Source organism: Pongo abelii, chromosome 4 (genome assembly GCF_028885655.2).
Source record: "Pongo abelii isolate AG06213 chromosome 4, NHGRI_mPonAbe1-v2.0_pri, whole genome shotgun sequence".
Classification (NCBI taxonomy): domain Eukaryota; kingdom Metazoa; phylum Chordata; class Mammalia; order Primates; family Hominidae; genus Pongo; species Pongo abelii.
This window is the reverse complement of record NC_071989.2, coordinates 121,437,810-121,462,298: the sequence shown is the minus strand read 5'-3', so window position 1 is coordinate 121,462,298 and position 24,489 is coordinate 121,437,810. Positions and strand designations below refer to the sequence as shown.

General features: G+C 38.0%; 1 protein-coding gene across 3 annotated transcripts in view; it reads left to right on the top strand.

Moving 5' to 3' along the window:
* MCC (MCC regulator of WNT signaling pathway) overlaps positions 1 to 24,489 on the top strand; it is a 498,353-nt gene that overhangs the window by 104,379 nt on the left and 369,485 nt on the right. For all 3 annotated transcript variants that reach the window (XM_054554995.2, XM_063723849.1, XM_054554996.2), the window contains one exon: positions 21,674 to 21,918. In XM_054554995.2, the coding sequence (XP_054410970.1) occupies positions 21,687 to 21,918 (232 nt within the window). In that variant the 5' untranslated portion in view covers positions 21,674 to 21,686. The remainder of the gene's footprint in view (positions 1 to 21,673; positions 21,919 to 24,489) is intronic.

Here is a 24,489-nt window from a genome sequence, read left to right as displayed (position 1 = left end):
TCCTTATCTACAAAAAAGGAATAATAATAACCTCTTTCCCTGTTTATTAAGAGGATTATGTCAAGTGCTGAGCAGAAAGTATGTGCCCAATAAATAATAATTATTTTAACTTACTCTAGAGTTTTAAGCACTGTAGATAACAAATTTTTTTCTGCCTTTTTATCTTAAGCAGTTTATTATAAGCACTTCTTATGTTGCCCAGGATTTCCAAATTTATATTTAGGTGCTGCATCTGTTCTCACTAAGTATATAAATAGCTATTTACTTATGTATTCTGCTATAATTGATATTGAGCCAGATGGGCCAGGCTCAAGGGGTGTAGAACTTTTAAGGCAGGCCTAAGGATGGCACTTGCTCCCATCTTTGAAATCTCTTCTTGGAGATCCATGCAAACCTCACTGAGGTTCTCTGCATGCAGGACTTCTGGTTGAACCTGCTGGTAGGATATCAGTGACTCTAAATTCTCTTTGTAAGATGCATGTAACTTTAAAGCCTCAAACTTAAACATTATCTTTTACTTCTTAGTTTGTTCCTTATTTGCTTTTCTATAAGTGAAAAGTGTTTTTCAAATATTATTCTGAATGAATAGCCAGCTGTATTTAGATCGATTTGAAAAAAAAAGATGGCTTAATTATACTTTCATTAGTGAGTATAGATGTAGACTACAAATAGGATTATAGAGAACTCTTTTTATTGCTGATTCAGTGGAGAGGGCAGAGGACCAGGACAGTTTCAGCTGGAGGAGAATCTGCATTACATTTATACGGGCAGGAGTTAATTATATGCCAACAGAAATGTGGCTGATTTGGGTCATTTTAGATAACTCTCCAAAGGGACTAGAATTATTATTCGATGGCATAAGTGAATTTGTGACTGCCTTAATTTTTTATTAAAATCAGAGATCTCATCCAAGACAATCTTAAGCTAGCAACGTCTTTCCCTCAGCTGAAAGGAAATAAAATGGTGTAAAGCTGGTTTCTAAAATGTAAATTGCAGAGAAGATTTGTTTGTAATTAACTTAGAAAGTGCTGTTTGTGTTTAACTTCATCATAATTTCTCAGGATGAACAAATTGCACATTCAATAGTGCAGGCAAGAAGTAAGGCTTTTAACAAGTTTGAATGTTCTTTCTCAGTTGTTATTTCTAAGATGAACCTGTGAACTTTTAATTTATATATTGTTTGGAAGTAATTAGCCCTTGAATTGTGTAGCTTTTGAGACATAATTATTTAGAAGGGGGATGGAGTAGAGAGAGCATTTTGATTTTCTGATCATCAGGAGAAAAATAATGCTTTGCATTGAAAATCTTAGAGTGATGCTCAAAAGGAAAATGTAGTCATGTAAACATATGCTAAATACTTGAAATAATATTAATAAGTATTTTTATGGTACAAAACTACAACTTTTTTTTTCTTTTTTCTTGAAATAGGGTCTCGCTCATCACCCAGGCTGGAGTGCAGTGGTGCCATTGTGGCTCACTGCAGGCTCGCATTCCTGAGCTCAAAGGATCTTCCCACCTTAGCCTTCTAAGTAGCTAGGACTACAGGCACATGCCACCACGCCTGGCTAATTTTTAAAAAGAAAATTGTAGAGATCGGGGTTGGGGGGCGGATGTCTCCCTATGTTGCCCAGGCTAGTCTTGAACTCCTGGCATCAAGAAATCCTCCTGCCTCTGCCTCCCAAAGTGCTGGGATTACAGGCATAAGCCACCACACCTGGCCGACAGCATATTTTATGTTTTTTCCTACCAAACCACCTTGCCTGGCAGATTTTAATACCTTTTTTATCTTTACAAAATTTGGAGAGTGAAAAGAATTCAAATTCTCTCCAACTACCAGGTAATTAAATCCTGCTTAAATATCTTATATACTGATGCTCTTATTATATAAGTCACCTGCAGAAGATTAACTGATACACTTTGGACAACTGAAGTGAACTACTGTCAAGGCCAAGTGTAAATTGCAAGCTACGAAAATATCTTGACAGGATAATAACTGGAATAACCTGTAAGCTGTTCCACTGTAAGGAAGCATTTGGTTTTCTTCTTGGCAGGGCACTGGATGCCAAAGCTAAGTTCCTTGGCTTATTTTTCTCTAACATTGCTTTTTAGATATCAGGATGCTGACTGCCGCTATAGAGCTGGCATGTAGCTTTTTAAAAAATGCCTTAAACATACATATGAATAAAAATTCAAATGTGTTCAGAAAGGTTAATGGCAGAGTAAGCTTCTGTCCCATCTCTGTCCTCCAGACATGGTCCTCTTTTTAGAGTCAGTCACTGGTAACAGCTCCGTAGGTCTCCTTCCAGATGTAGTCTATGCACATCAAGTCCTGCAGATACATGTTTTACTACTACTTTTGTATGTATCATTGTATGACATGCACTGATCTGCACCTGCCTTTTTTTTTTTTTAACTTGATTGATTTTGGATATTGTGCCACCATTATAAGAGCTGCTTTGTTATTTTGGAAGACTGTTTAGTATTCATGGCATTGTGTAGATGGAGCATAATTTATTTACCAGACATCCATCAGTGGATATTTAGATGATTTCCAATCTTCTGCTAATATAAATAGTGCTGCATTGAATAACTCTGTTCAGTCATCAACGTATCTCTAGGATACATTTCTAGAAATGAAATCGCTGAACCAAAAGAAAAGCAAGTACAATTTTTGTTTTGACAAAGACTGCCAAACTGCAGTGAATGTTGCAGCAGGCTGTGAGAGTGACCTTTGCTTTTATACCCTAGATCTGGCCTTTGTCACTGATGGGCGTTTTTTCTGAACTTGGCCACAGTGTTACATTGGTGACTTTCTGTCTGTGACCAGGATTCATTTTCCCACAATCCTGGCCATTGTATTCTTTTACAACCATTTGAGGGCATTGGTTTTAGGAAAACAGACTTATTTCTCTATGTGTTTCCTCATAGATGAGGGAAATAAGGGAAGTGTTGATGTTTCAGAGCTGTGAATTTTGGCAGTGCAAAGAAACATTAGAGAGGTTTCCTTGACTTCAAAATTATAGGAGGGGATCTTCTCACCCTCAAATAAAGAAACAAACTGGGCCAGGTGTGGTGGCTCACACCTGTAATCCCAGCACTTTGGGAGTCTGAGGCGGGCAGATCACCTGAGGTCAGGAGTTCGAGACTAGCCTGGCCAACGTGGTGAAATGCCATCTCTACTAAAAATACAAAAATTAGCTGGGCATGGTGACCCGTGCCTGTAATCCCAGCTACTCAGGAGGCCGAGGCAGGAGAATCGCTTGAACCCGGGAGGCAGAGGTTGCAGTAAGCTGAGATCACACCAGTGCACTCCAGCCTGGGTGACCACAGTGAAACTCTGTCTCAAAAAAAGAAAAAAAGAAACAAACTGAAGTTTTGACATTTTTAAAACCAAAGTGTTGGTGGTGTCATGTAGCTATCACTTTACCACTGAGCCGTTCTACTAACCGGACCTCACATTCTCACCCCTGGGTCTGGCTCCCTGATGGCAATCCCGCTGGGGGCTTACAGCTCGCTCCCTCTGCTGCTTCCTTTTCTCCTTCATTTCCCACCTTCCTCTTCTCTCCTTCTTGTCCAAACAGCTTGTTAATTACTCCGGCTGGAACTTTACCACCTCTCTCTCAGCCACTATTGTAACACTACAGATCCAGGCCAAACCAGAAGAAGCTCCTTCCTTGTGATGAATGCTTTATAATCTGTGATATGATTTGTACTACAAATTTCTGAAACATGAAGAGCCCCTTCTGTTCAATTATGTAGAACACCTAGTTCACAGTACTCATTTAAATATGTGATTGTGGTTAGTTGAAGGATTTTTTAATTCTGGGATTTAACTTTAACTTAGGTATCTTTTAAATATAAAACTTCGATGGCATTACTATGAGTTGTTTCCCTAATACAGTGTTTACAAATACTGAAATAGACTTAAATGTTCTTACAGTGTGCACTTACTTTCCTTAGAATGGTATGTCAAAGTAAACAATGATGGCAAGCTACCATGGCTAATACTGGCATTGTTGCTGTTCTGTGCCATTCCTTCCCACACTGGTCTCTAATCTATAAGGTAAGGGATAGTTTTAGCCGTATTCATGACATCTAGAACAGTGCTACTCAGAGTGGGCCACAGACTAGTCTTTTCTTGCCAATCTGCAGCAAGGTAAGTACAGGATGCTGCCAAATTGCTATGAAAGTCTTTGAACACTGAAAGCATAAAAGTGTTCAAATCTTTTATAGCAATTTGGCAGCACTGAATCTAATATTAAAAATTGACCTGTCTCTACAATAAATTTTTAAACAAATTATCTGGGTGTGAAGGCTGAGGCAGAAGGATCACTTGAACCCTGGAGTTCAAGGCTGCAGTGAACTATGATCACACCACTGCCCTCCAGCCTGGGCGATATCTTCATGTAATACTTGAGGATGTGAGACACAATGACAACATTTCTTGCCTGAGGCTGCTGCCTATGCTGGATTAAATCTCCTCCTTCTCCTTTCTGTAATCAGACTACAAGCCCTCATTTGCTTCTTGTGCTATAATATTTTGATTATAATCTGAGAGAGTGAGTAGAATAAGAGAGAAAATTATACATGAAAAAAATTTGCATTTTTTAACCCTTAAAAAAGTGTAAAGTAGCATCTCACCCTTATTATTTTTGCGTTAATGCCATTTTCTAAAACTAAAGTAATTTGGAAGATATTCAGGAGAACTTTATTGCAGTCACTTTGAAATTTAAAAAAAAATCCTCCATGTACTGAGTGTTTTAAAAATTTTTTGGTAGGCCAGGTGCAGTGGCTCACACCTGTATTCCCACCTCTTTGGGAGGCCGAGAGGATCACTTGAGGCCAGGAGTTCAAGACCAGCCTGGCCATCATAGCAAGACCCCATCTTTACACAGAATTTAAAAAATTAGCTGAGCGTGTTGATGTGCCCCCATAGTCCTACCTACTTGGGAGGCTGAGGCAGGAGGATCGCTTGAGCCCAGGAGTTTGAGGTTACAGTGAACTATGATCACACCACTGCATTCCAACCTGGGTGACAGAGGAAGACTCTGTCTCAAAAAAAATAGTAATAATAATTTTAAAAATATGTAAAATTTTAAAAATACAAAAAGTTTTTAACTTCTAGAGGAGAATATATATATAAATAAGAAAACCTGGGGAAATTTGCACATGTCACAGTGTCAGCCTCAGGGCAAGGTTTGGGTTTCTGTCCAGGCCAAGGTAAGACCCAAGGAGCCAAAATAAACATTGGGAACATCTATTCTCAGTGTGAATGCAACAGTCCCTAACTGTGTGAGCAGAGTCGGGAGGTTCGGAGGTCAGACATACAGGTTCAAATGATGTGGGAAGCAAGAAATACTGAGAAGGCTGCTAAATGAGAAAGACAATGAGACCAAGGGACAGAGGATTGAGAAGGCTGGTAGCAGGCTCTGTGGATGGGCCACTTCAATTTAAAGAGCCAGGGGTCAAGTACACCTTTGGAGCCTAGCCTGAAACATTGCTTAGACTTGGTTATTCTATTGAGTAGTACTTAATGAAAAATTTTGCTTTATCTTCTACCTTTACTCCTTTTCTACAATGGAAAAAATAGACATAATTGTAAGTTTATCATTCACAGTACACTGTGAATCTTTTCTATATTAAATACATGTTGTAATATACATCTTTTTACCCTGGTGAAAAAAATTGGGTGCAATTGTCTTTTTATAATAATGGTGTTAAGTGTGTAATTTTCCCATAAAAAGTGTGACCTAAAATGATCTGAAGGAATAACTATTCTGGAAGTATTATTAAAATACGCTTAGAAATAAATTTTTAGAAAGTGATTCACTTCCCAAATGCTTTTATTGCCCCAAAACCTATGTATTAGGCCTTTTCCAAGTATTCCCTCTTTCTATATCTTTCAGACATGACTGCCTTACATAATATTTGGATCTGGGGTCCATTGCTTAGCTTTAGTGGGATTTCTGGAAGGACACTGATATATTAAGAGCCACTTACTCATTTGTCACACTGACCATTATTGCTAGAATATTCAATTAGTAAGGATTTACTGAGTGCTCACTGTAAGATTCTACATCTGTCACTGAGATTAACAAAAAGGTGCTCTTTGTTCATTCATTCATCCACCAAGCTGTTTAAGTACCTGCTGTGTACCAAGTGTGGTGCCAGGAATTTGGGACAGATTTCCTTTCACAAGGCACTGATAGACCCTGTAAAATGAAAATAAGATCTGCTATTGTGAGAATTAAATGAAAAAATATATCTAAAATACTTTGTACAGCCTCTGAATGAGTATGTTTCCCCAAGAATGGCAGAGACTGCTTTTGAGAAGTTTTTACAAATCATTGTGAAGACAGGCTGAGTCTTGCTTAATACCAAATGTTAATTTACTGATTTAAAGAAATAATCCAAGGGGGAAATACATTAAAGTGTTTTCTTTCACTACAGTGTCAATAGGAAACATCAAATTAAGAGAGAGCCAAAACAGGCCATGCGCGGTGACTCACGCTTGTAATCCCAGCACTTTGGGAGGCCGAGGCAGGCGGATGACCTGAGGTCAGAAGTGTGAGACCAGCCTGGCCATTATGGTGAAACCTGTCTCTACTAAAAGTACAAAAATTAGCTGGGTATAGTGGCGGGTGCCTGTAATTCCAGCTACTCGGGAGGCTGAGGCCAGCGAATCACTTGAACCCGGGAGGGGAAGGTTTCAGTGAGCCAAGATTGCACCACTGCACTCCAGCCTGGGCGACAGAGTAAGACTTCATCTTAAAAAAAAAAAAAAAAAAAAAAGGAGAGGGCCAAAACAATAAAGAGTAAGAATATTAGGAAACAGTCACATGTAAAAGAACCATAGAATAAAAAGCTGTTAAAAAAAACATGTAAACATAATACTTCACTTGTTTGGAGATGCTGTCTTCTTGAATGTTGGCTTTTAGTCATTCTTGACATTTCACCTGGAAAGGAGAAACTATCATGTCAGTAAATGATCTTAGCTATTCATTATTTCTGTGACCTCTTAGGAAGTTCAGGCCAAACATCAGAAGGAATTAGTATTGCAGTAACTCAAATCTAAGAAGGCAAAGCTGGTGCTTTCTCTAGGAAACATCCTTACCCTTCTGCTTGCCCCAGAAGTCCTATAAATCTTCCAACCAAAATGTTTTCATAAGGGGGCGGTGATTTGGACTTGAATTTGAATCTGATTTCCTTAATCAAAAAGTGAGTAGTTTTTATATGTTCCATAAGTAGAAATGAATCCAAAATTAGAAAATCAGCTGCAAAATACTAACAAATTGATAATAGTGTTATGTTCTGAGGAAAAAAAAAAGCTTCTAATTTTATTTTCCTTATTTACTTAGAATAATAACTTCGTAAATAACCTTAATAATAACTGACTTTTTTTTTTTTTTTTTTTGAGACAGAGTCTTGCTCTGTTGCCCAGGCTGGAGTGCGGTGGTACAATCTCTGCTCACTGCAAGCTCCACCTCCCAGGTTCAAGCCATTGTCCTACCTCAGCCTCCCAAGTAGCTGGGACTACTGGTGCCCGCCACCACGCCCGGCTAATTTTTTGTATTTTTAGTAGAGACGGGGTTTCACCATGTTAGCCAGGATGGTCTCAATCTCCTGATCTTGTGATCCGCCGGCCTCGGGCTCCCAAAGTGCTGGGATTACAGGCGTGAGCCTCTGCACCTGGCCAATAACTGACATTTTTAATAATCTCCTTCCTTAACTGATACTATTGCCTGAAGCTATTTGAAGATATTGTAGACTATTTTATTTTTTCCAGTGTTAGAACTTTCTGTGATGAACAAAACATATTCTATACTTGTGCTGTCCAGTGTGGCTCCTGAGCATCTGAAATGTGGCTGTTGATCTAGTACAACTGAGGAACTGAATTTTTAATTATATTTCATTTTAATTAATTTAAATGTAAACTTAAACAGCCACCTGTGACTAGTGGTTGCCATATTGAACAGTACAGTTCAAGACTACAAATACTAATTCACAGGGTTAAAATAGACTTCAAAATAAATTGAAATAGGTTTCAAAATAAACAATATTGAGGAAGTTGCTTATTGGAAATCCTAGTTTTACAAAAAGCTTACATGGGTATATTGTGTGATGTTGAGTTTTCGGATACAATTGAACCCATCACCCAGATAGTGAACATAGTAACCAATAATTTTTCAACCTTTGATCTCCTTCCTCCCTCTCCCATGTAGTAGCTCCCAAGTGTCTATTGTTGCCATCTTTATGTCCATGTGTACCCATTGTTTAGCTCCTACTTATAAGTGAGAACAGGTGGTATTTGGTTTTCTGTTCTTGTGTTAATTCACTTAGGTTAATGGCCTCCGGCTACATTCATGTTGCTGCAAAGAACATGATTTCATTCTGCTTTATGGCTGCATAGTATTCCATGGTATATATGTACATTTTCTTTATCCAATCCATCACTGATGAGTACCTAGGTTGATTCCATGTCTTTGCTATTGTGAATAGTGCTGTGATTAGCATACAAGTGCACGTGTCTTTTTAGTAGAATGATTTATATTCCTTTGGGTATATACCCAGTAATAGGATTGCTGGGTCGAATAGTTCCATGTTTAGTTCTTTGAGAAATCTCCAAACTCCTTTCCACAGTGACTGAACTAATTTACATTCCCAGCAACAGTGCACAAGCATTCCCCTTTCTCTACAGCCTCACTGACAAATGTTATTTTTTGACTTTTTAACAATAACCATTCTGACTAGTGTGAGATGATACCTCACTGTGGTTTTGATTTGCATTTCTCTGATGATTAGTGATGTTGAGCATTTTTTCATGTTTATTGGCCACTTGCATGTCTTCTTTTGAGAAGTGTCTGTTCATGTCCTTTGCCCATTATTTAATGAAGTTATTTGTTTTTTGCTCACTGATTTAAGCTCCTTATAGATTGTGGATGTTAGACCATTGTTGGATGCATAGTTTGTGAATATTTTCTCCCATTCTGTAGGCTGTATGTTTACTCAGTTGATAGTTTCTTTTGCTGTGCAGCAGTTCTTTTGTTTAATTAGGTCCGACTTGTCAATTTTTATTTTTGTTGCAATTGCTTTTGAGGACTTAGTCATGTATTCTTTTCCAAGGCCAATGTTCAGAAGAGTACTTCCTAGGTTTTCTACTAGGATTTTTATAGCTGTGGGTCTTCTATTTAAGTCTTCAATCCATCTTGAGTTAATTTTTGTATATGGTGATAAGTAAGGGGCCAGTTTCATTCTTCTATTTATAGCTGGCCAGTTATCTCAGCATCATTTATTGACCAGGGAGTCTTTTCCCCATTGAAAAAGCTTATATTTCAGTATTCCATTAGGCTTGACATTTCAAAAATAATCTTTATTATATAAATTAGGTGACTTAAAATGTTTATTCTTTCTTTCAATCTTGATTTTTGTTTTGTCTTTCCTATTTTTCTGTATTTTTTTCAAGTTGGTAACCATAACCAAAAGTGTTTTTTCAGCTATGGGAATTAGACCAATAGTTTCATCATTTCTAGCAGAATATTTTATTAGAAACACAGAGTGACAGAGTCAGAGAGAGAACGAATGCATAGGCTCAACTTCATGCCAGTGTAGGATGTTAATTACTTTGGCAGACTTGGTGAGTGTTTTAAGACAGTGGGAGGAGCCAAGATGAATTCAGTTAATTCCTTCAGATGCATGTCTTAGGGCGTTCTGTTTGTTTGTTTAGGTAATGTTGGAATTGATTTTTCCTTTCCTTCATAGCTCTTCATGTTATTATCACATGTATTTCCAGACTACAGCTGACCTTTTTTAAATTAAAAGCTGAATTTTAAAAAGGGGCTGAGGTGCATTTATCCATAGCAGTGTCTCTCTGGTTTCCCTTTTTAACATTAAAACTCCATTTTAAATTGTAGAATATAATTTTTATGCCCCTAAAGAAAGTCATCTGTTGATTCACTGAAGACTATATCTGCCAGCTTGCCTTCTTCTTTGGTAGAATTTCAGTTAAGTGGAATATTTGGAATCATGGGCTTCTGGTTGATCAAAAGCAAAAGAAGAAATTACTATTCATTTATTATTTAGTTACCGAGTACCTATTATATGCCAGGTATCATTCTTGGTATTGGGAATACAACAGTGAAGAAAATAGACAAAATTCTCCATCCTTGTGGAGCTTAAATTCCAGAGGAATCCTTTTGTTTTCCTACTTCTATAGAGGATTTTTTCAAAATAATCTATTTTATTTTATCTTGCAAGTACATAAATGACCACAATATGGTTTGTCACCCAGGCTGGAGTGCAGAGGCGCGATCTCAACTCACTGCAGCCTCCACGTCTTAGGTTCAAGCGATTCCACTGCCTCAGCCTTCCGAGTAGCTGGGGTTGCAGGTGTGTGCCACCACATCTGGCTATTTTTTTTTTTTTTTGTATTATTAGTAGAGATGGGGTTTCACCATGTTGGCCAGGCTGGTCTTGAATTCTGGCCTCAAATGATCTGCCCGCCTTAGGCTCCCAAACTGCTGCGATTATAGGCATGAGCCACTGTGCATGGCTCCGTTTTTTTGTTTGTTGGTTTTTGAGACAGTCTCATTCTTTCACCCAGGTTGGAGTGCAATGGCACAATGAGGGCTCACTGCAGCTTCCACCTCCTGGGCTCAAATGATCCTCTGACCTCAGCCTCCCAAGTAACCGGGACTACAGGCATGTGCCACCATATCCAGCTAATTTTTGTATTTTTTGTGGAGATGGGGTCTTGCCATGTTGCCCAGGCTGGTCTCGAACTCCTGAGCTCAAGCAGTCCTCCTGCCTCGGCCTCCCAAAGTGCTGGAATAACAGGCATGAGCCACTGCACCGAGCCTTGTTTGTTTTTGATCACTAAGACTCCTGAGTGTCCTGAAAACCCTCATTCCTTAGGACTGTTGGTATAGAACAGAAGTTCTCTGAACTACTTAGGAAGGCTTTTAACAAATACTAATGCTGCCTTCCCCTCTCCCATTTCCCAGTCCGCCACCCCCACCATTCTGATTTAGTTGCATGGGCCATGGGGCATAAGCATCAAAATATTTTAATTAATTGCCCCAGGCAATTATGATGAGTTGAGCATCATAATTAATATCTATTTATATAGAAAGTTTAGATTACTGACTTGAATGGTATGGAGCCCAGCATATGTAAACCAAAAACTATCTGAGACAGGTCTCAATCAATTTAGAAGTTTATTTTGCCAAGGTGAAGGGTGCATGGATTTTGAAGGCTTCAGTATTTAAAGGGAAACAGCAGCCTGTGGGGAAAGAGGGAGGGTATGGTCACCTTACTGAATCCATATATTTCAAGAGAAAAGGAGCAGGTAGGGGAATAGTCAATTACGTATACACCTGGTGCTCAGTAAATTGGCACTTTAACTAAGATAAGGTGAACATACAGTAGCTACCTGTGGCGATATTTAACTTTTTATCTGTAGCTATCTGCTTAGGAACAAAAGGACAGGCAGCTTCTTGCATGACTCAGCTTTCAGCTTAATTTTTTTTTTCTTTTGGCGTGGTGAAATTAGAGTCCCAAGTTCTTATTTTCCTTTCATACATATATACTAGAAGATATTTAAAAACCTAATGATATCAACTTATTTTGTTTTAATTTGTGATTACAAAATGAAGTGTGCAAAAAGTACAGGAGAAATGGCATTAAAGTTTTTCATGATTTAGGTTCTCTTTTCACCTCTTTTACCTCAAGTCTAACATTATATTTACCCACGTATTCATTTATTTGTTATGCATTTATTTAGCACTTATTGTATACCACGTGTTACAGACTCAAAGATAATGAACAAAGAATGAATTTTGTCCTCTAGAATTTACAGCCTAGTACAGATTTGCAAACTTTTTCTGTAAAGGGTCATATAGTATATATTTTTGGTTTTGTGGGCCATATGGTCTCTGTCACAATGATTCAACTCTGCTATTATAGCAAAAAAGTAGTCATAGACATTACGTAGATAAATGGGCATGCTCTGTTCCAATAAACTAGATTTACAGAAACAGGAAATGATCTAGATTTGGCTGCAGGTCTTACTTGCCAACCTCTGGTTTACTAGAAGTGAGATAAAATAAATCAGTCATTACTATAGAGTGGGATAAGTGATCGAAGCTTGTCAAGTACTTTGATAAGATAATGAAGGGCTATCAAATTAGACTGGGAGTTATGTGAGATACAGAAGATTTCTGAAAGAGACGCTGTTCAAGTGACTTATGAAACATGCGCGGGAGTTTGAAGAAAGGGAAAGAAAAGGATGTTCTGAGCAGAGGGACAAACGTGCAAAGCATGAGCATGTAAAATAACAGTGCCATTTATAGAAGCTAAAAGAAATTTGGGGGCTGGAATGAAGGCTACCTACTTCAGCAAGAAGATGAGACTAGAGAGGTAGGCCCAGCTATGTTCTGATGGGCCTTGGCTATGGAGTGAGAAACTTGGGTATGAAGCTAAAAGTCTTGTAGGGAGCAAATAAAGGATTTTAAGCAGGAAAGAGTAACAGAACTTGTTGGCTGCCTGTTGGAAAGAGTGAGACCAATTAGGAGACCAATGCAGTAAACCAGGTGGAAAATGTTGAGAGGTAGGGATGATCAGGACGGAATGGATGTGAGAGCTATTTAGACAATAAAAGCTCTAGTCCTTGGTAATTGAGTATGGGGATAACCAAGAAAGAAACATCCTAGATAACTTCTAGATTTCCAGCATGGGTGACTGGATGGTATAATTTATGTAGATAGAAGGAGAAAATTTGGGAAAGGGTACGAGATGATGAATTAAGCACAGGACTTTGAGTTCAAGATAAATATATGACAGTCAATTGTATCTACCCAGTAGAAAGTGGATTGCTACTTAATTGAAGGTAGAAATTTGGTAGTCAGCCATACATAGTGGTAGATTAAAGCCACAGATTTAGATTAGATTATCTGTAGAGAGTTTTAGAGTGAAAAAACAGAGGGCCAAGGATATGACTCTAAGATAGCATGTATTTAAGGACAAGAATTCTGATATGGAGCTTTCATATAGAGATGGGAGAAACCAGAAGACAGAGTTTAACAGACTGAAGGAAGAGTTTCAAGAAGGCAGCAGTCGGCCTTAAGCACTGAAGAGAAAGAAAGAAATGTGTCTCTGGGATTATGTGTTATGAATGCCTTTGCAGAAAAGAAAATGAGGACATAGGGACTACTCTCTATGTAGGGAATTAGACTACTGTCTCTAGAAACGTAGCCAAAGCATGAGCAGCTCAGACACTGCTAGTGGGACTATAAATTTGATGTTTCTCGAAGGATGTTCAGAAAACTATATTGAGAGATTGAACCTTTTAACAATGAGTAATTCCACTCCTAGAAAATCATACCAGGAAAATAATCAGATGCTGTCTAGTCTGTAAGGATGAACAAAAGTTCCAAAATGACATTTTGGATCATCTAATTTGATTAACTCCAAGGGTCATGTCCTGTAAACGCTTATTGATGAATGACATTATTTTAAACATTTTCCCCTCCAACTATAGCCTCAGACCAAACTTGTTTTGAATAAGCTTTATATATATGTTAGATTTTTAAATTAAGAGACATTTTAAATATTGAAAGTTACAGAGTATGTAATTAGCACATATGTACCATACCCAGATTGCAGAGAAGTTATTATATTTGTCCACAGCTTTTAAAAACAACATTACAAATGCATGTCAAGCCCCCTTTGTGCCTTTCCCTAATCGTGTTCTCCTCCCTCTCTCACCTCTTTACAGTTGAGATTTATGCTTCTTGACCTTGTTCTTATTACTTGCCTATGTGTAAATCTATACATAGTTTATAGCATTGTTTGTATATTTTTAAACCTTTGATTAATACTGTCATATTGTTTATGTCATTCTTCAACTCGATGTCTTTACTCACTACTGTTTTTGAGATTTTTTATGATGATACATTGTAGATGCATTTCTTTCAAACCTACATTCTATTGTATTTCATTATGTGATGCCACTTCAATTTGTATATATACATATTTTCTGTTGATAGGCATCTGGACTAGTTATTTAACATCTCTGTTCCTCAATTTCCTCACTTATAAAATGGAGATAATAATGGTACCAACCTCATGGAGTGGTGGTGAGCATTAAATTAATTAATATATATAAAGGACTAGCTCAAGCCCTGGCATACAATAAACATTCAGTGTGTATTAGCTATTATTATAAATATGTCTATTAATATTATTGTAAACCTCTTCTCTATTCTTTGCTGTTACAGATATTGTGCATGTCTCCTCCATTTATGCATAAATTTCTTGAGCACATGTAACTAAAAGTTGAATTTCTGGTTGAAGGGTATGCTTGAATCTATTTTTTTTTTTTTTTTAGATGTTGCCAAAGTCCTCTTTAAAGAGGTGGTACCAGCTTTTCTTCCACCAATACCATGTGAAAGTTTCTGTTTCCTTGTCAGCACTTGGTATTGTAAGACTAACGTTCTTGGCAATCCATTAGATATTAAAATGGCATCCAGTTTCTAAAATTACGTTTTCCTTATACTTAGTGAGGTTAGGAATCTTTTTATATCTTCATTGGCCATTCGGGTTTTCTTTTCTGTTGACTGTTCACATCATTTGCCCATTTTTCTTACTTTTTCTTTATTTTTAAAGACGGGGTCTCACTTTGTTGCCCAGGCTGGAGTGCAGTTGCTATTCACAGGCAATTGTAGCTCACTGTGGCCTTGAACTCCTGGCCTCAAGGCATCCTCCTTTCTCGTCCTCCCAAGTAGCTGGGATTACAGGCACATGCCACCATGCCTAGCCTTGCCCATTTTTCTATTGGGTTGTTATCTTTTCCTTACTGCATTGTGGAATTCTTTATCTAAATACAATCTTTGTCATATCTCAAATTACATTAATAATCTATTTGGTTTTTTAAAATTTGAAAACATTAATAAAAACTATTCATGCATATGGGAAACAACAAAATAAAATTTTACAGAAGAGTTTGTGACAAAACACAACCCTCCTGCCCTACCTCCCTCTCCACACCCATGCCCACTCCCCAGAGGCAAAGTCTTGGTACCATTTGTGCTTCTAGTTCTCCTGATCATTTCTTCCATAACACGGAACAATATTGCTAAAACTTCTGTATCCTGATTACCAGCTTTTTTTTCCCCCCCCAGAGACAAGGTCTCACTGTGTCACTCAGGCTGGAGTGCAGTAGTACAATCATAGCTTGCTGCAGCCTCCAAACTCCTGGACTCAAGTGACCTTCCTGCCTTAGCCTTCCAGGTAGCTGAGACTACAGTGTGCACCACCATGCCTGGCTAATTTTTTCAATTTTTTTTTTTTTGTGAAGATAGATGTCTCGCTTTGTTGCCCAGGCTAGTTTCGAACTCCTGGCTTTAAGTGATCCTCCTGCATCGACCTTTAAAAGTGCTGGGATTACAGGCATGAACCACTATGCCCAACCCTGATTACCAACTTTAGACAATATCTCTTTATTCCATGCTAGGAAAAGGAAGTACAACCAGTGTTTTCAGCCCCACTTCTCATTCTCACAATTCATCACACTGGCTGGCTATAAACCCAGAACCTTCAGCGTTTTAGTACCACCCAGCAGCTCCCCTGCTGCATATTCTAGGCAAGGATTTCTAGCGCCTGTATCATCCATCATCATGCTTCCATCTCTTTTGTGTCTCTCTGAAATTTGTTGAAATTTCCTATATTTAATAACTTCTTCTCCTTTTTTCTTAAATATGGTTTTGTTTGCTTATTTGCTTATTGTTTTGTACTTCACTCTACTTACTTCGTAAGAAGCAATGATGAAAGAAAGGCAAATGCATTTATTCCATTCAACAGCTGTACACAGAAATTACCAACTATAGCCTGGAAACCTGTTACTTTTTATGACCTAATTATAATTTTTCATACTTTCAATATTTGTAGAACTGAAATTAGAGACTTCTAAATTACATTTTTTGTGTGACTCAAATTGAACATTTGGGGCAAAATAAGTTTTTAGATGTTTTTTGTAGTCTTTCTTGAGCAACTATTTCTGGACTACCTTCTAGGTCCAGGGGTCTCTGTTAGTTGAGAATTTTGAACAAAAGCATGTAACCTACTACTTAAATTGCTTCTGTATAGCCCTCATTCCAACTGGGTTTGGGATTTATTATCATTGTGGGGAAGAATAGTGTTTTTCTCTGCCCCTGAGTCTGAGAGACCAAAGCCCATCTTTCCCATTATACATCCCCAAGGTTAGGCTGTGAATTTACTTGAATGACAAATAGTTTTACTGAATTTTCACTTCATACTCAATTTCTTTATAAGTTAAAGGAAGAATAGCCAAGAGAAAAAGAAGACTTTTATATATAGAAAATAATAGCTGTTCATTGTGAAACCATGTAGTTTTGAGTGAGAAGCATCAATCTTGAAATGACTGAAGTCATTTTAGTTCTGCTGTCTGATGATTGGTGTTCTCTAAGAGCTAAATATTGCCTGACTTGGCCAGTTCCTCTGATACAAACTGAGGTCTTTTTCTTTCTCATGTTATGATGATATCATCTGAAGATAAGATATATATGCATGAATATGAGTATGAAACACCTTTTAAAGCACTTGTAACAATAATGACTTAGAGGAAAAAATGTTTAGTACAATTTTGTGTAATTCACCAGATATTCACTGTGGTTATTACTAGGTAAAGGGATTGCATGTAATCTGTGTTTTCTTTCTGCTTGTCTACATTTTCTACAATGAATGTGTGTTTTCTGAAATAATATACAAAAGTTTTATTTTTTTTCAAGGCAGAACACTTACATGATGTTATTGCTACTGACATAGTTCTCTGCTGGACTAACTTAGTTTTGGACAGTCTCAATTTGGTATCTCTTCCTCCGAAAAACTTTCCTTGCCTAGGGCAGAGAAATGTCCTGCTGTTCTGTCACTAAGGCTACAGCGTTATTAGTGTTTTATGGAGGCCATTGGTCATTCATACTTACTGAGTATCCCGTGTGCTGCATTCTGTGGGAAAATACAAAGACAGGTATATGTGGGAAAATATCCAAAGTGGGGACCCTCTTTAAAAGAAAGATCATTTTCAACTTCTGAGAGTTTATGTATCAATCCATCAAAACCAATGTGATGGGGTCTGCTGTGCACGGGGTGGTGTGCTGGGTGCTGCACACATCTCAAAGGGAATTGACGTAGCACCAACATTGGCTGCCAGGAGCTCATGGTCATATTGGGAAGATAAGGATTGAATATGTGAAAACAATTTTTAAAAAGAGAGAGAGAGAAAGAAATCAAAGTTAAGTACAATCCAAAGCTGTCACAAAACTGTAAATAATCACCAAATGACTGGTGCAAGTACTAAATGTTATCAGAAGGAAGAGACCACCATGGACCTGAGCAGGCTGCCAGGACTGCATGGAAGTGGAAGGCATTGAGTTGAAATTGGAAGCTAGAAGGCGTCTTTAGGCCTGTGTGTTCAGAATCTTAAAATTTTATTTCCGCTACATTCTGTTAGTCAAAGCCAGTCTCAAGGCCAGCCCAGATTCAAGGACAGGGAAATAGCCTCCACCTATTGATGGGAGGAATGGCAAAGGCATGCTGTAAAGAGGCATAGTCACAGGGGACTGTACGCCATTGAAGGCCATTTGTAACAATCTGGCAAGGTGGCGTATGGAAATACCCCGCGATTCAAGTTCTCCAGACTTAGCTCTTGATATAAAGGAGAGCTTTTATAATTTTCTTCCTCTCCTGTAACTTTGTTCTCTCATCTTGTTGATAACAAAATGTAACTTTATATTCTCATTCATATGTAACATAGAAGGATAACACATATATAGATGAATGTAATTTTCTGGTTTGATATAAAAGCATTGTTAATTCATGACCTTTGATAATCAAGCTGCTCATGTTAGTGCTGTCCGTAATTGTTTTCTCATGCCAAAATGTACCTGTTATTAACGTCCGAGATGCTAGATGATAGCATGGAAAGGGCAAGAGCTCTAGAATCAGACCGATTTGGTTTAGATTTCCAGGCTGTACCACATATTGTCTCTGACTCTTTCAGCTGTCATATCGTAATCTGTAAAATGGGGACATGTTAGTCTATTCTTGCATGGCTGTAAAGAAACACCTGAGGCTGGGTGATTTATAAGGAAAAAAGGTTAATTTTGGCTCACTGTTCTGCAAGCTGTATAGGAAGCGTGATGTTGGCATCTGCTTCTGGTGAAGGCCTCATGACGCTTCCAATCATGGCGGAAGGCAAAGGGGAACCAGCATGTCACATAGCAAGAGAGGGAGCAAGGTGGGGGAGGAGGTGTCAGGCCTCTTTAAACAACCAGCTCTTGTATGAACTAACAGGGAGAGAACTCACTCATCACCAAGGGGATGGTGCTAAACCATTCATGAGGGATTAACCCCCATGCCCCAAACACTTCCTACCAGGCCCCACCTCCAACATTGTAGATTACATTTCAACATGGAATTTGGAGAGGATGAACATCCAAACCATATCAGGGGATAATTGTAATTCCCCTGCAGGCTTGTTAGTTATTATTGTTAATTTTGTATTTCTATACTGAAAGAATTTAGCTTGAATTTAGTTTTTAAAAACTAGTACTTCTATTTAAAACTTACAATTTGACTTAATTTGGTAGAGTGCAATGTATTTTGGCTTTGATCTTTTATATCAGCCTCTCAACAGCCTATACATTTAAAATTAAAATTCAGTGTTACACATTCTACTCTGAGTTGGTATTTCTAGACCATGGTTACTTCTTTACAGCTGTTTCTTGTAGAATGGGGCTTCTCAAGCCTGGACAGAGCTGAGTTTCTCACCAGGGTGCCCAATATATGTAAGTGGGCTGCCAGCAGGGAGGAAGGGTGGGCCTCTGGATAGATTGTACCACTTAGTGAGGTAGTCAGTTCCGTTCAGTATTCTTTTCCCCTGAGCAGATCACGATTCATTATTAAAGCCCTAATCATGAAACTGGGGTATTATGAAAGATCTATGATCAACAATTATAAAACAACCATAATAATGGCTACTGTTTATTGAGTACTTAATATGTGCCAGGAACTATGTTAAGTGCTTTCTATGTATTATCTCATTTCTTTTCAGAGCAACCCTATGAGGTAGGTACTACTACTATCCCCATTTTAAAACCTACAATGACATATCAATTTATGAAAGTAGTATAATACACTGTGAAAAGTGAAAATACACAGACAGGAAAAATGAATACACCATATTTTTACCAATCAGAGAATATTAATGTTAACATTACATGAACTTCTGGAATTTAGAAAACCTCTTTATTTTTGCTAAGCCTAAATTTAAGACTATTCTCTAAATATCTAAAAAAGAAATCCTTATTTTAGAAAGTATAATCTGAACCCTGAACTCAGAGTAAAAGCAGGATCCTTTCTTTCTGTTTGTATTCCTGCTTTAGCAATCCTAATCATCCCTAACTCTTGGATGAATCTGGCTAAATATCAGGTAGGTCTTATATGAAAATATTATATGAAAAGATTACTTTAAAAACCAAACAAACATTTTTCCAGTGTATCGATTAGCTACTGATGGAAGAAAAATCACAAAATCTGAGCTTAAGAATGAACTTTAATTTGCATGAACAATAAGAACTTACTCTTGATCACACATTTTGGGGTCAGCTGGAATGACTTTTCTTAAGCTATGAGTCTTCAGGTAGATTGGGGTGGCTTACTTTGAGACCCAGGCTAGATACAGGGATAATGGCTACCATGGTATGTTTTTCTCCTAATGATGACTGAAGCAAAAGGGGACAAGCTCAACAGTATAGGCACTTGTCCAGTAATATCCGAGGGGCCAAAGCAAGTTAGATGTGAAGCCTGAAGTTAAGGGATGGGAAAGGACACACCTACCATGAATGTCCTTGGCCCTGAGACCAAGGCAAGGGTATACATTTATAACACTACTGTGGGATAATGAAAGATTAGGACAAATATTAATAATTTAACCTGCCATACCCACTTCCATGTATATATTTATTCCTATCCTCATCCATCTACTTTACAAATATATGTGTGTGTGTATGTGTATATGTGTGTGTGTGTATACACAGATGCAGAGGCATATATATATGATATACATATGGACACAGACACACATGTATGCAGAAGATAAAACATGTAGCTATGTGTAAAAATTCTTTATAAAACCTGAAAGTGGGATAGCATATGGAAGCAGGGTGATGAGCTAAAAAGGCTGGTGGCATCGGCCTGGCATAAATTGAAAGGTCTTGGAGTCTGTTACATTTGTTGAAAAACACCATAAAGAGCAAATATAAAAGCATTTCGGGAACAAGACTAACCTAAATTTGATGATAACTCGGACCCTGGAAACCTGGGGAAGGGGACAAGGGCAGAGGTGGGGGAGGGGAGGGCAGGGCACAAAATTAGGGATAAAGAGGAGTGAATGAGAAGATATTAAAAATGCCCACAATTTTGTGAGCCTAGGGAATTTGAGAGAGACCGTAGTGACATTGACCAGGAGACAGAATTTGTGAAGGGTGACTTGAAGAGTGGTCTTAGCATGGTTAGGTTTCAGGTGTCAGCAAACATCAAACTGGTTATGTTCTCCAGATAACTGAACTTTGGTAGTATGTTGAGACAGGCACACTAATTAGCTTTGTTTGTGACCATGAACAAATTTCTAATGTCTCTTCCAGCGCTTAAATTCTGCAGTCCTTTGACCTTTGTTGAAACCTGCAGTTGGAGGAATATGAACAAAATATTTGCTAAAGGAGGTTAGGTAGAGAGAAAAGAACAAGACTTGTATGTCAGGGATCAAACCGATGTCCTCCACATAAATGTTCTTGGTCAGCATAGGGTTATTGTTCTTGTTATTCTTTTTGAAATTCTTTTTTTATTTTTCTTTTTTTAAATTTGAGACTCTATAGGCTGGATACAGTTCTCTAGTCCAGCCACAGACCCCACCAAGCCCTCTTATCTTAGATCTATCCACTTCACACATTTACATTAAATCTAGTCCTGGAAGACATTGAAATTTTGATCCCTGCTCTTAGTCTTAGGGCTTACTGATTGCTTGTGGGAAGGTGGAAAGTACTCAAAAGCAGGCAAAACCAAAGGTAGCTAAGCACTGAACCACGAAAGTCAAGATTAAATCATGTTTTAAACAAGTACTAAAGTTAGCTGATTGGTCCAGAAAGCTGAAAGTCAAGCTTGTTAAAATCTCTGTTGGTTCTCTTATAACTTGACTAGATTTTGGACTGTGCCAAGAGTAGAAATAATGTCTGTTCTATGTTCTGAAACTTTATCTTACAGTGAGATTACAGTGCTATACTCTTCAGGTGTAAAGAGAGAACTTTATAATCCTCAATTTCAAAACAAAGAAAGGGAGAGAAGAGTGTGGAGACAGGAAGAAAAAGAGAACAAAGGATTAAAAGTTGCCTCACCGTTCCAAATAAGAGAGTTTTTGTTTAGAATAACCCAGATGAAACATGTTTTTTTCATACACTTATCACTTTTCTAGAAGCAATGAGAAAGTTGAAAATAGGTCTAGTATGTGAATATATTTAAGAAATACCTTTTTTTTTCATTAACCAGTTTCTCTAGCTTGAATGTCACTCATAACACATTTTCTTCTGTTCAACCTCTTCTGCAGAAATGACTTGCTAATGGTCTGTCGCCAGTTGAATATGGAAGAGTCTGTGGCTGAGATCATGAACCAATTGGGAGCAGACGAAAATGGGAAGATTTCCTTTCAGGATTTCACAAGATGCCGCATGCAGCTTGTTCGAGAAATTAGGAAGGAGGAAGTAGATCTTTCTGCAAAGTCAGACAACTCCTGTACAAAGAAGCTGAGGGATAGAATTGCTTCCTGGCCCACGAGCAGTGACAACAGTTTGGGTAGGTATAACCAGGTGGCAGTTTTATGGCACTCCACTGGCCTTGCCTGTGATCTGTCTAAATGAGAGTAGCCTCCCCAGCATGGGGCCAGCTCATACTGAGGCTGCCCTCCTGGCCACACTTTCCCTGGAGAAGTGCTCACTGTTTCCCCCATTTCTGTCTGATGGCTTCACACTTCCCAGCTTGCTGCTTTCTTTATTTTGCTTCTTCCATTTTCTAGGTATAATAATGCATTCAAGTAGCTATTATGGAAGAAGGGCAAATGCATAAGAAAGGTAGTAACTGCATCAGCAGGCCTCAGAAGCTCTTTGGGGAGGAAGTTTCAAGGTTACATGCAGAGGCTTTTAAAAACAATTTTTTGGGGGGCAGGGGACGGAGTCTTGCTCTGTTGCCCAGGCTGGAGTGCAGTGGCGGGATCTCGGCTCACTGCAACCTCTGCCTCCCAGGTTCACGCCTTTCTCCTGCCTCAGCCTCCTGAGTAGCTGGGACTACAGGCACCTGCTACCATGCCCAGCTAATTTTTTGTATTTTTAGTAGAGACGGGGTTTCACCGTATTAGCCAGGATGGTCTTGATCTCCTGACCTCGTGATCCACCCACCTGGGCCTCCCAAAGTGCTGGGATTACAGGCGTGAGCCACCGCGCCCGGCCTAAAAGCAATTTTTTAAATTTAATGTTAAAATTGTTTTCTATAAAGATGGTTTTTCTGTTCATAAGTTTATATTTCTTACTGGTGCAAGATAAGCAGTTGGAAAGAAAGTTCTTAATACTGTTGATAATTATTGAAATTGGGGGATGGGAACATGGGGTTTCTTGTATATATTTTTGAATACCCAGTTAGACATATTTTTTAGTATGTTTGAGATTTTACATAATAAAAAGTTAAAAAGGAAAGAAAGGAGACATCTTAAAGGGTAGCCTTAACAAAGAGACAGAAGAAAGTATCTGAATTTTCAGGGTTTGTTTTTCCTTGAAAATGTGTCTTTGATCTCATTGTTTCTCTGCTAGGTAGATCTAGTGGCAAGAAGTAAAGCATCATGTTAGTTGTCCATGTCCAAATGAGCATAGATAATTGTGTAGTGCCACATACACACACATCTTTAAACAATGCTTCTTATTATTGAGTAATGAAAACAATAAAAATGTCCACATATACTCCATGCATTGCTACCTTCATAGATTCTACTTTAGCAGCAAATTAGATGACTGATAATGCATGTGCTCTTAACATAATATGTAGAAATACTTAATATTGAAATAAAAACTTTCTGAGTATTCAAGTAATATATGTTCATTATAAAAAAAAAACACGCGGAAAACAGGCAAGCAGAAGAAAATAAAAATCATCTTAATCCTACTACCTGGGAATAATAACTACTGCCTACATTTGATATACTTACTTCTGGAATCTTTTCCTCTCCCTCTGTCTCTCTCGTCATGCGTGTGATTTGTGTTTTACTAATTTTTTTCACGTATCTTCTGTATATTTTGTATCTTGCAGTTTTTCTTTTGCTTTTTCTTCATGCTTTTAATGGTACTTGAAAGCATGATTTGTAAGTTTGCATGACACAAAATAGACACTCAGTAAATATTTATTAAATGATGAAATGAAGGAATTTTTTCTAAGCTGTATTTTCAGATTTTTCTGCCAAGAACATGGATTTCTTCTATATACACGTAAGTGTACACACATACATATTTGAAAGGTTAAGTACATTGTAGAACACCCCCAACCAATAATTGCATACTACATAGCATTAAAATAATGTGTAAATGTGTATCAAAATATGTACACAGAAGGAAATTTTTTGTGAAAAAAAAATTGTTTGTCAATGTGTAGTAGATATTTATAAAAATCCTAAAAGGAACTGGTTTGAAAGAATTGCTGCACACATCTAATTGGTTTGACCAGCTTGGAAGACTGTCCTGACCAGAGAAAGGATTGAAAAACAATACCCTTTCATCCTTTTATATAACTTTATACCCTTGGGAAAAGAGGTGGTAACTGACAGGAGGTGATTCATAAAACATGTCCTGAACTGAGGAAGTGCCAGCGGCTATGAAGCCTCCTACCACTTTCTCCTGGTAGTTAAGAGTTCAGAGTCAGACTATTTGAGTGAGAATCCTGTTTCTGACGCTTACTGTCTACATGACACTAGACAAATTATTTAACCTCTGTGTGTCTCAGTTTCCTCAAGTGTAGAATGGGGGCAGTTGTTATTTGGGGGAATAAAGGAGCTAATATATATGTAAAGTCCATAAAGCAATGCCCCGCACGTAATCACTAAATATGTGTTAAACTAATATTGTTATTATTATTACCACGCGGTTTTAAGTCCTGGGGATTTGGAAAACAACTCCCTATTCAGCCTAATGTAAATCAAATACATCTAAAAATTGACACTAATTAGGCTGGGCACCATGGCTCACACCTGTAATCCCAGCACTTTAAGAGGCCGAGGCGGGAGGATCACTTGAGGTCACGAGTTTGAAACTAGCCTGGGCAACATACAAAAAATTTAAAAGTTAGCCAGGTGCAGTGGTGCATGCCTGTTGTCCTAGCTACTCAGGA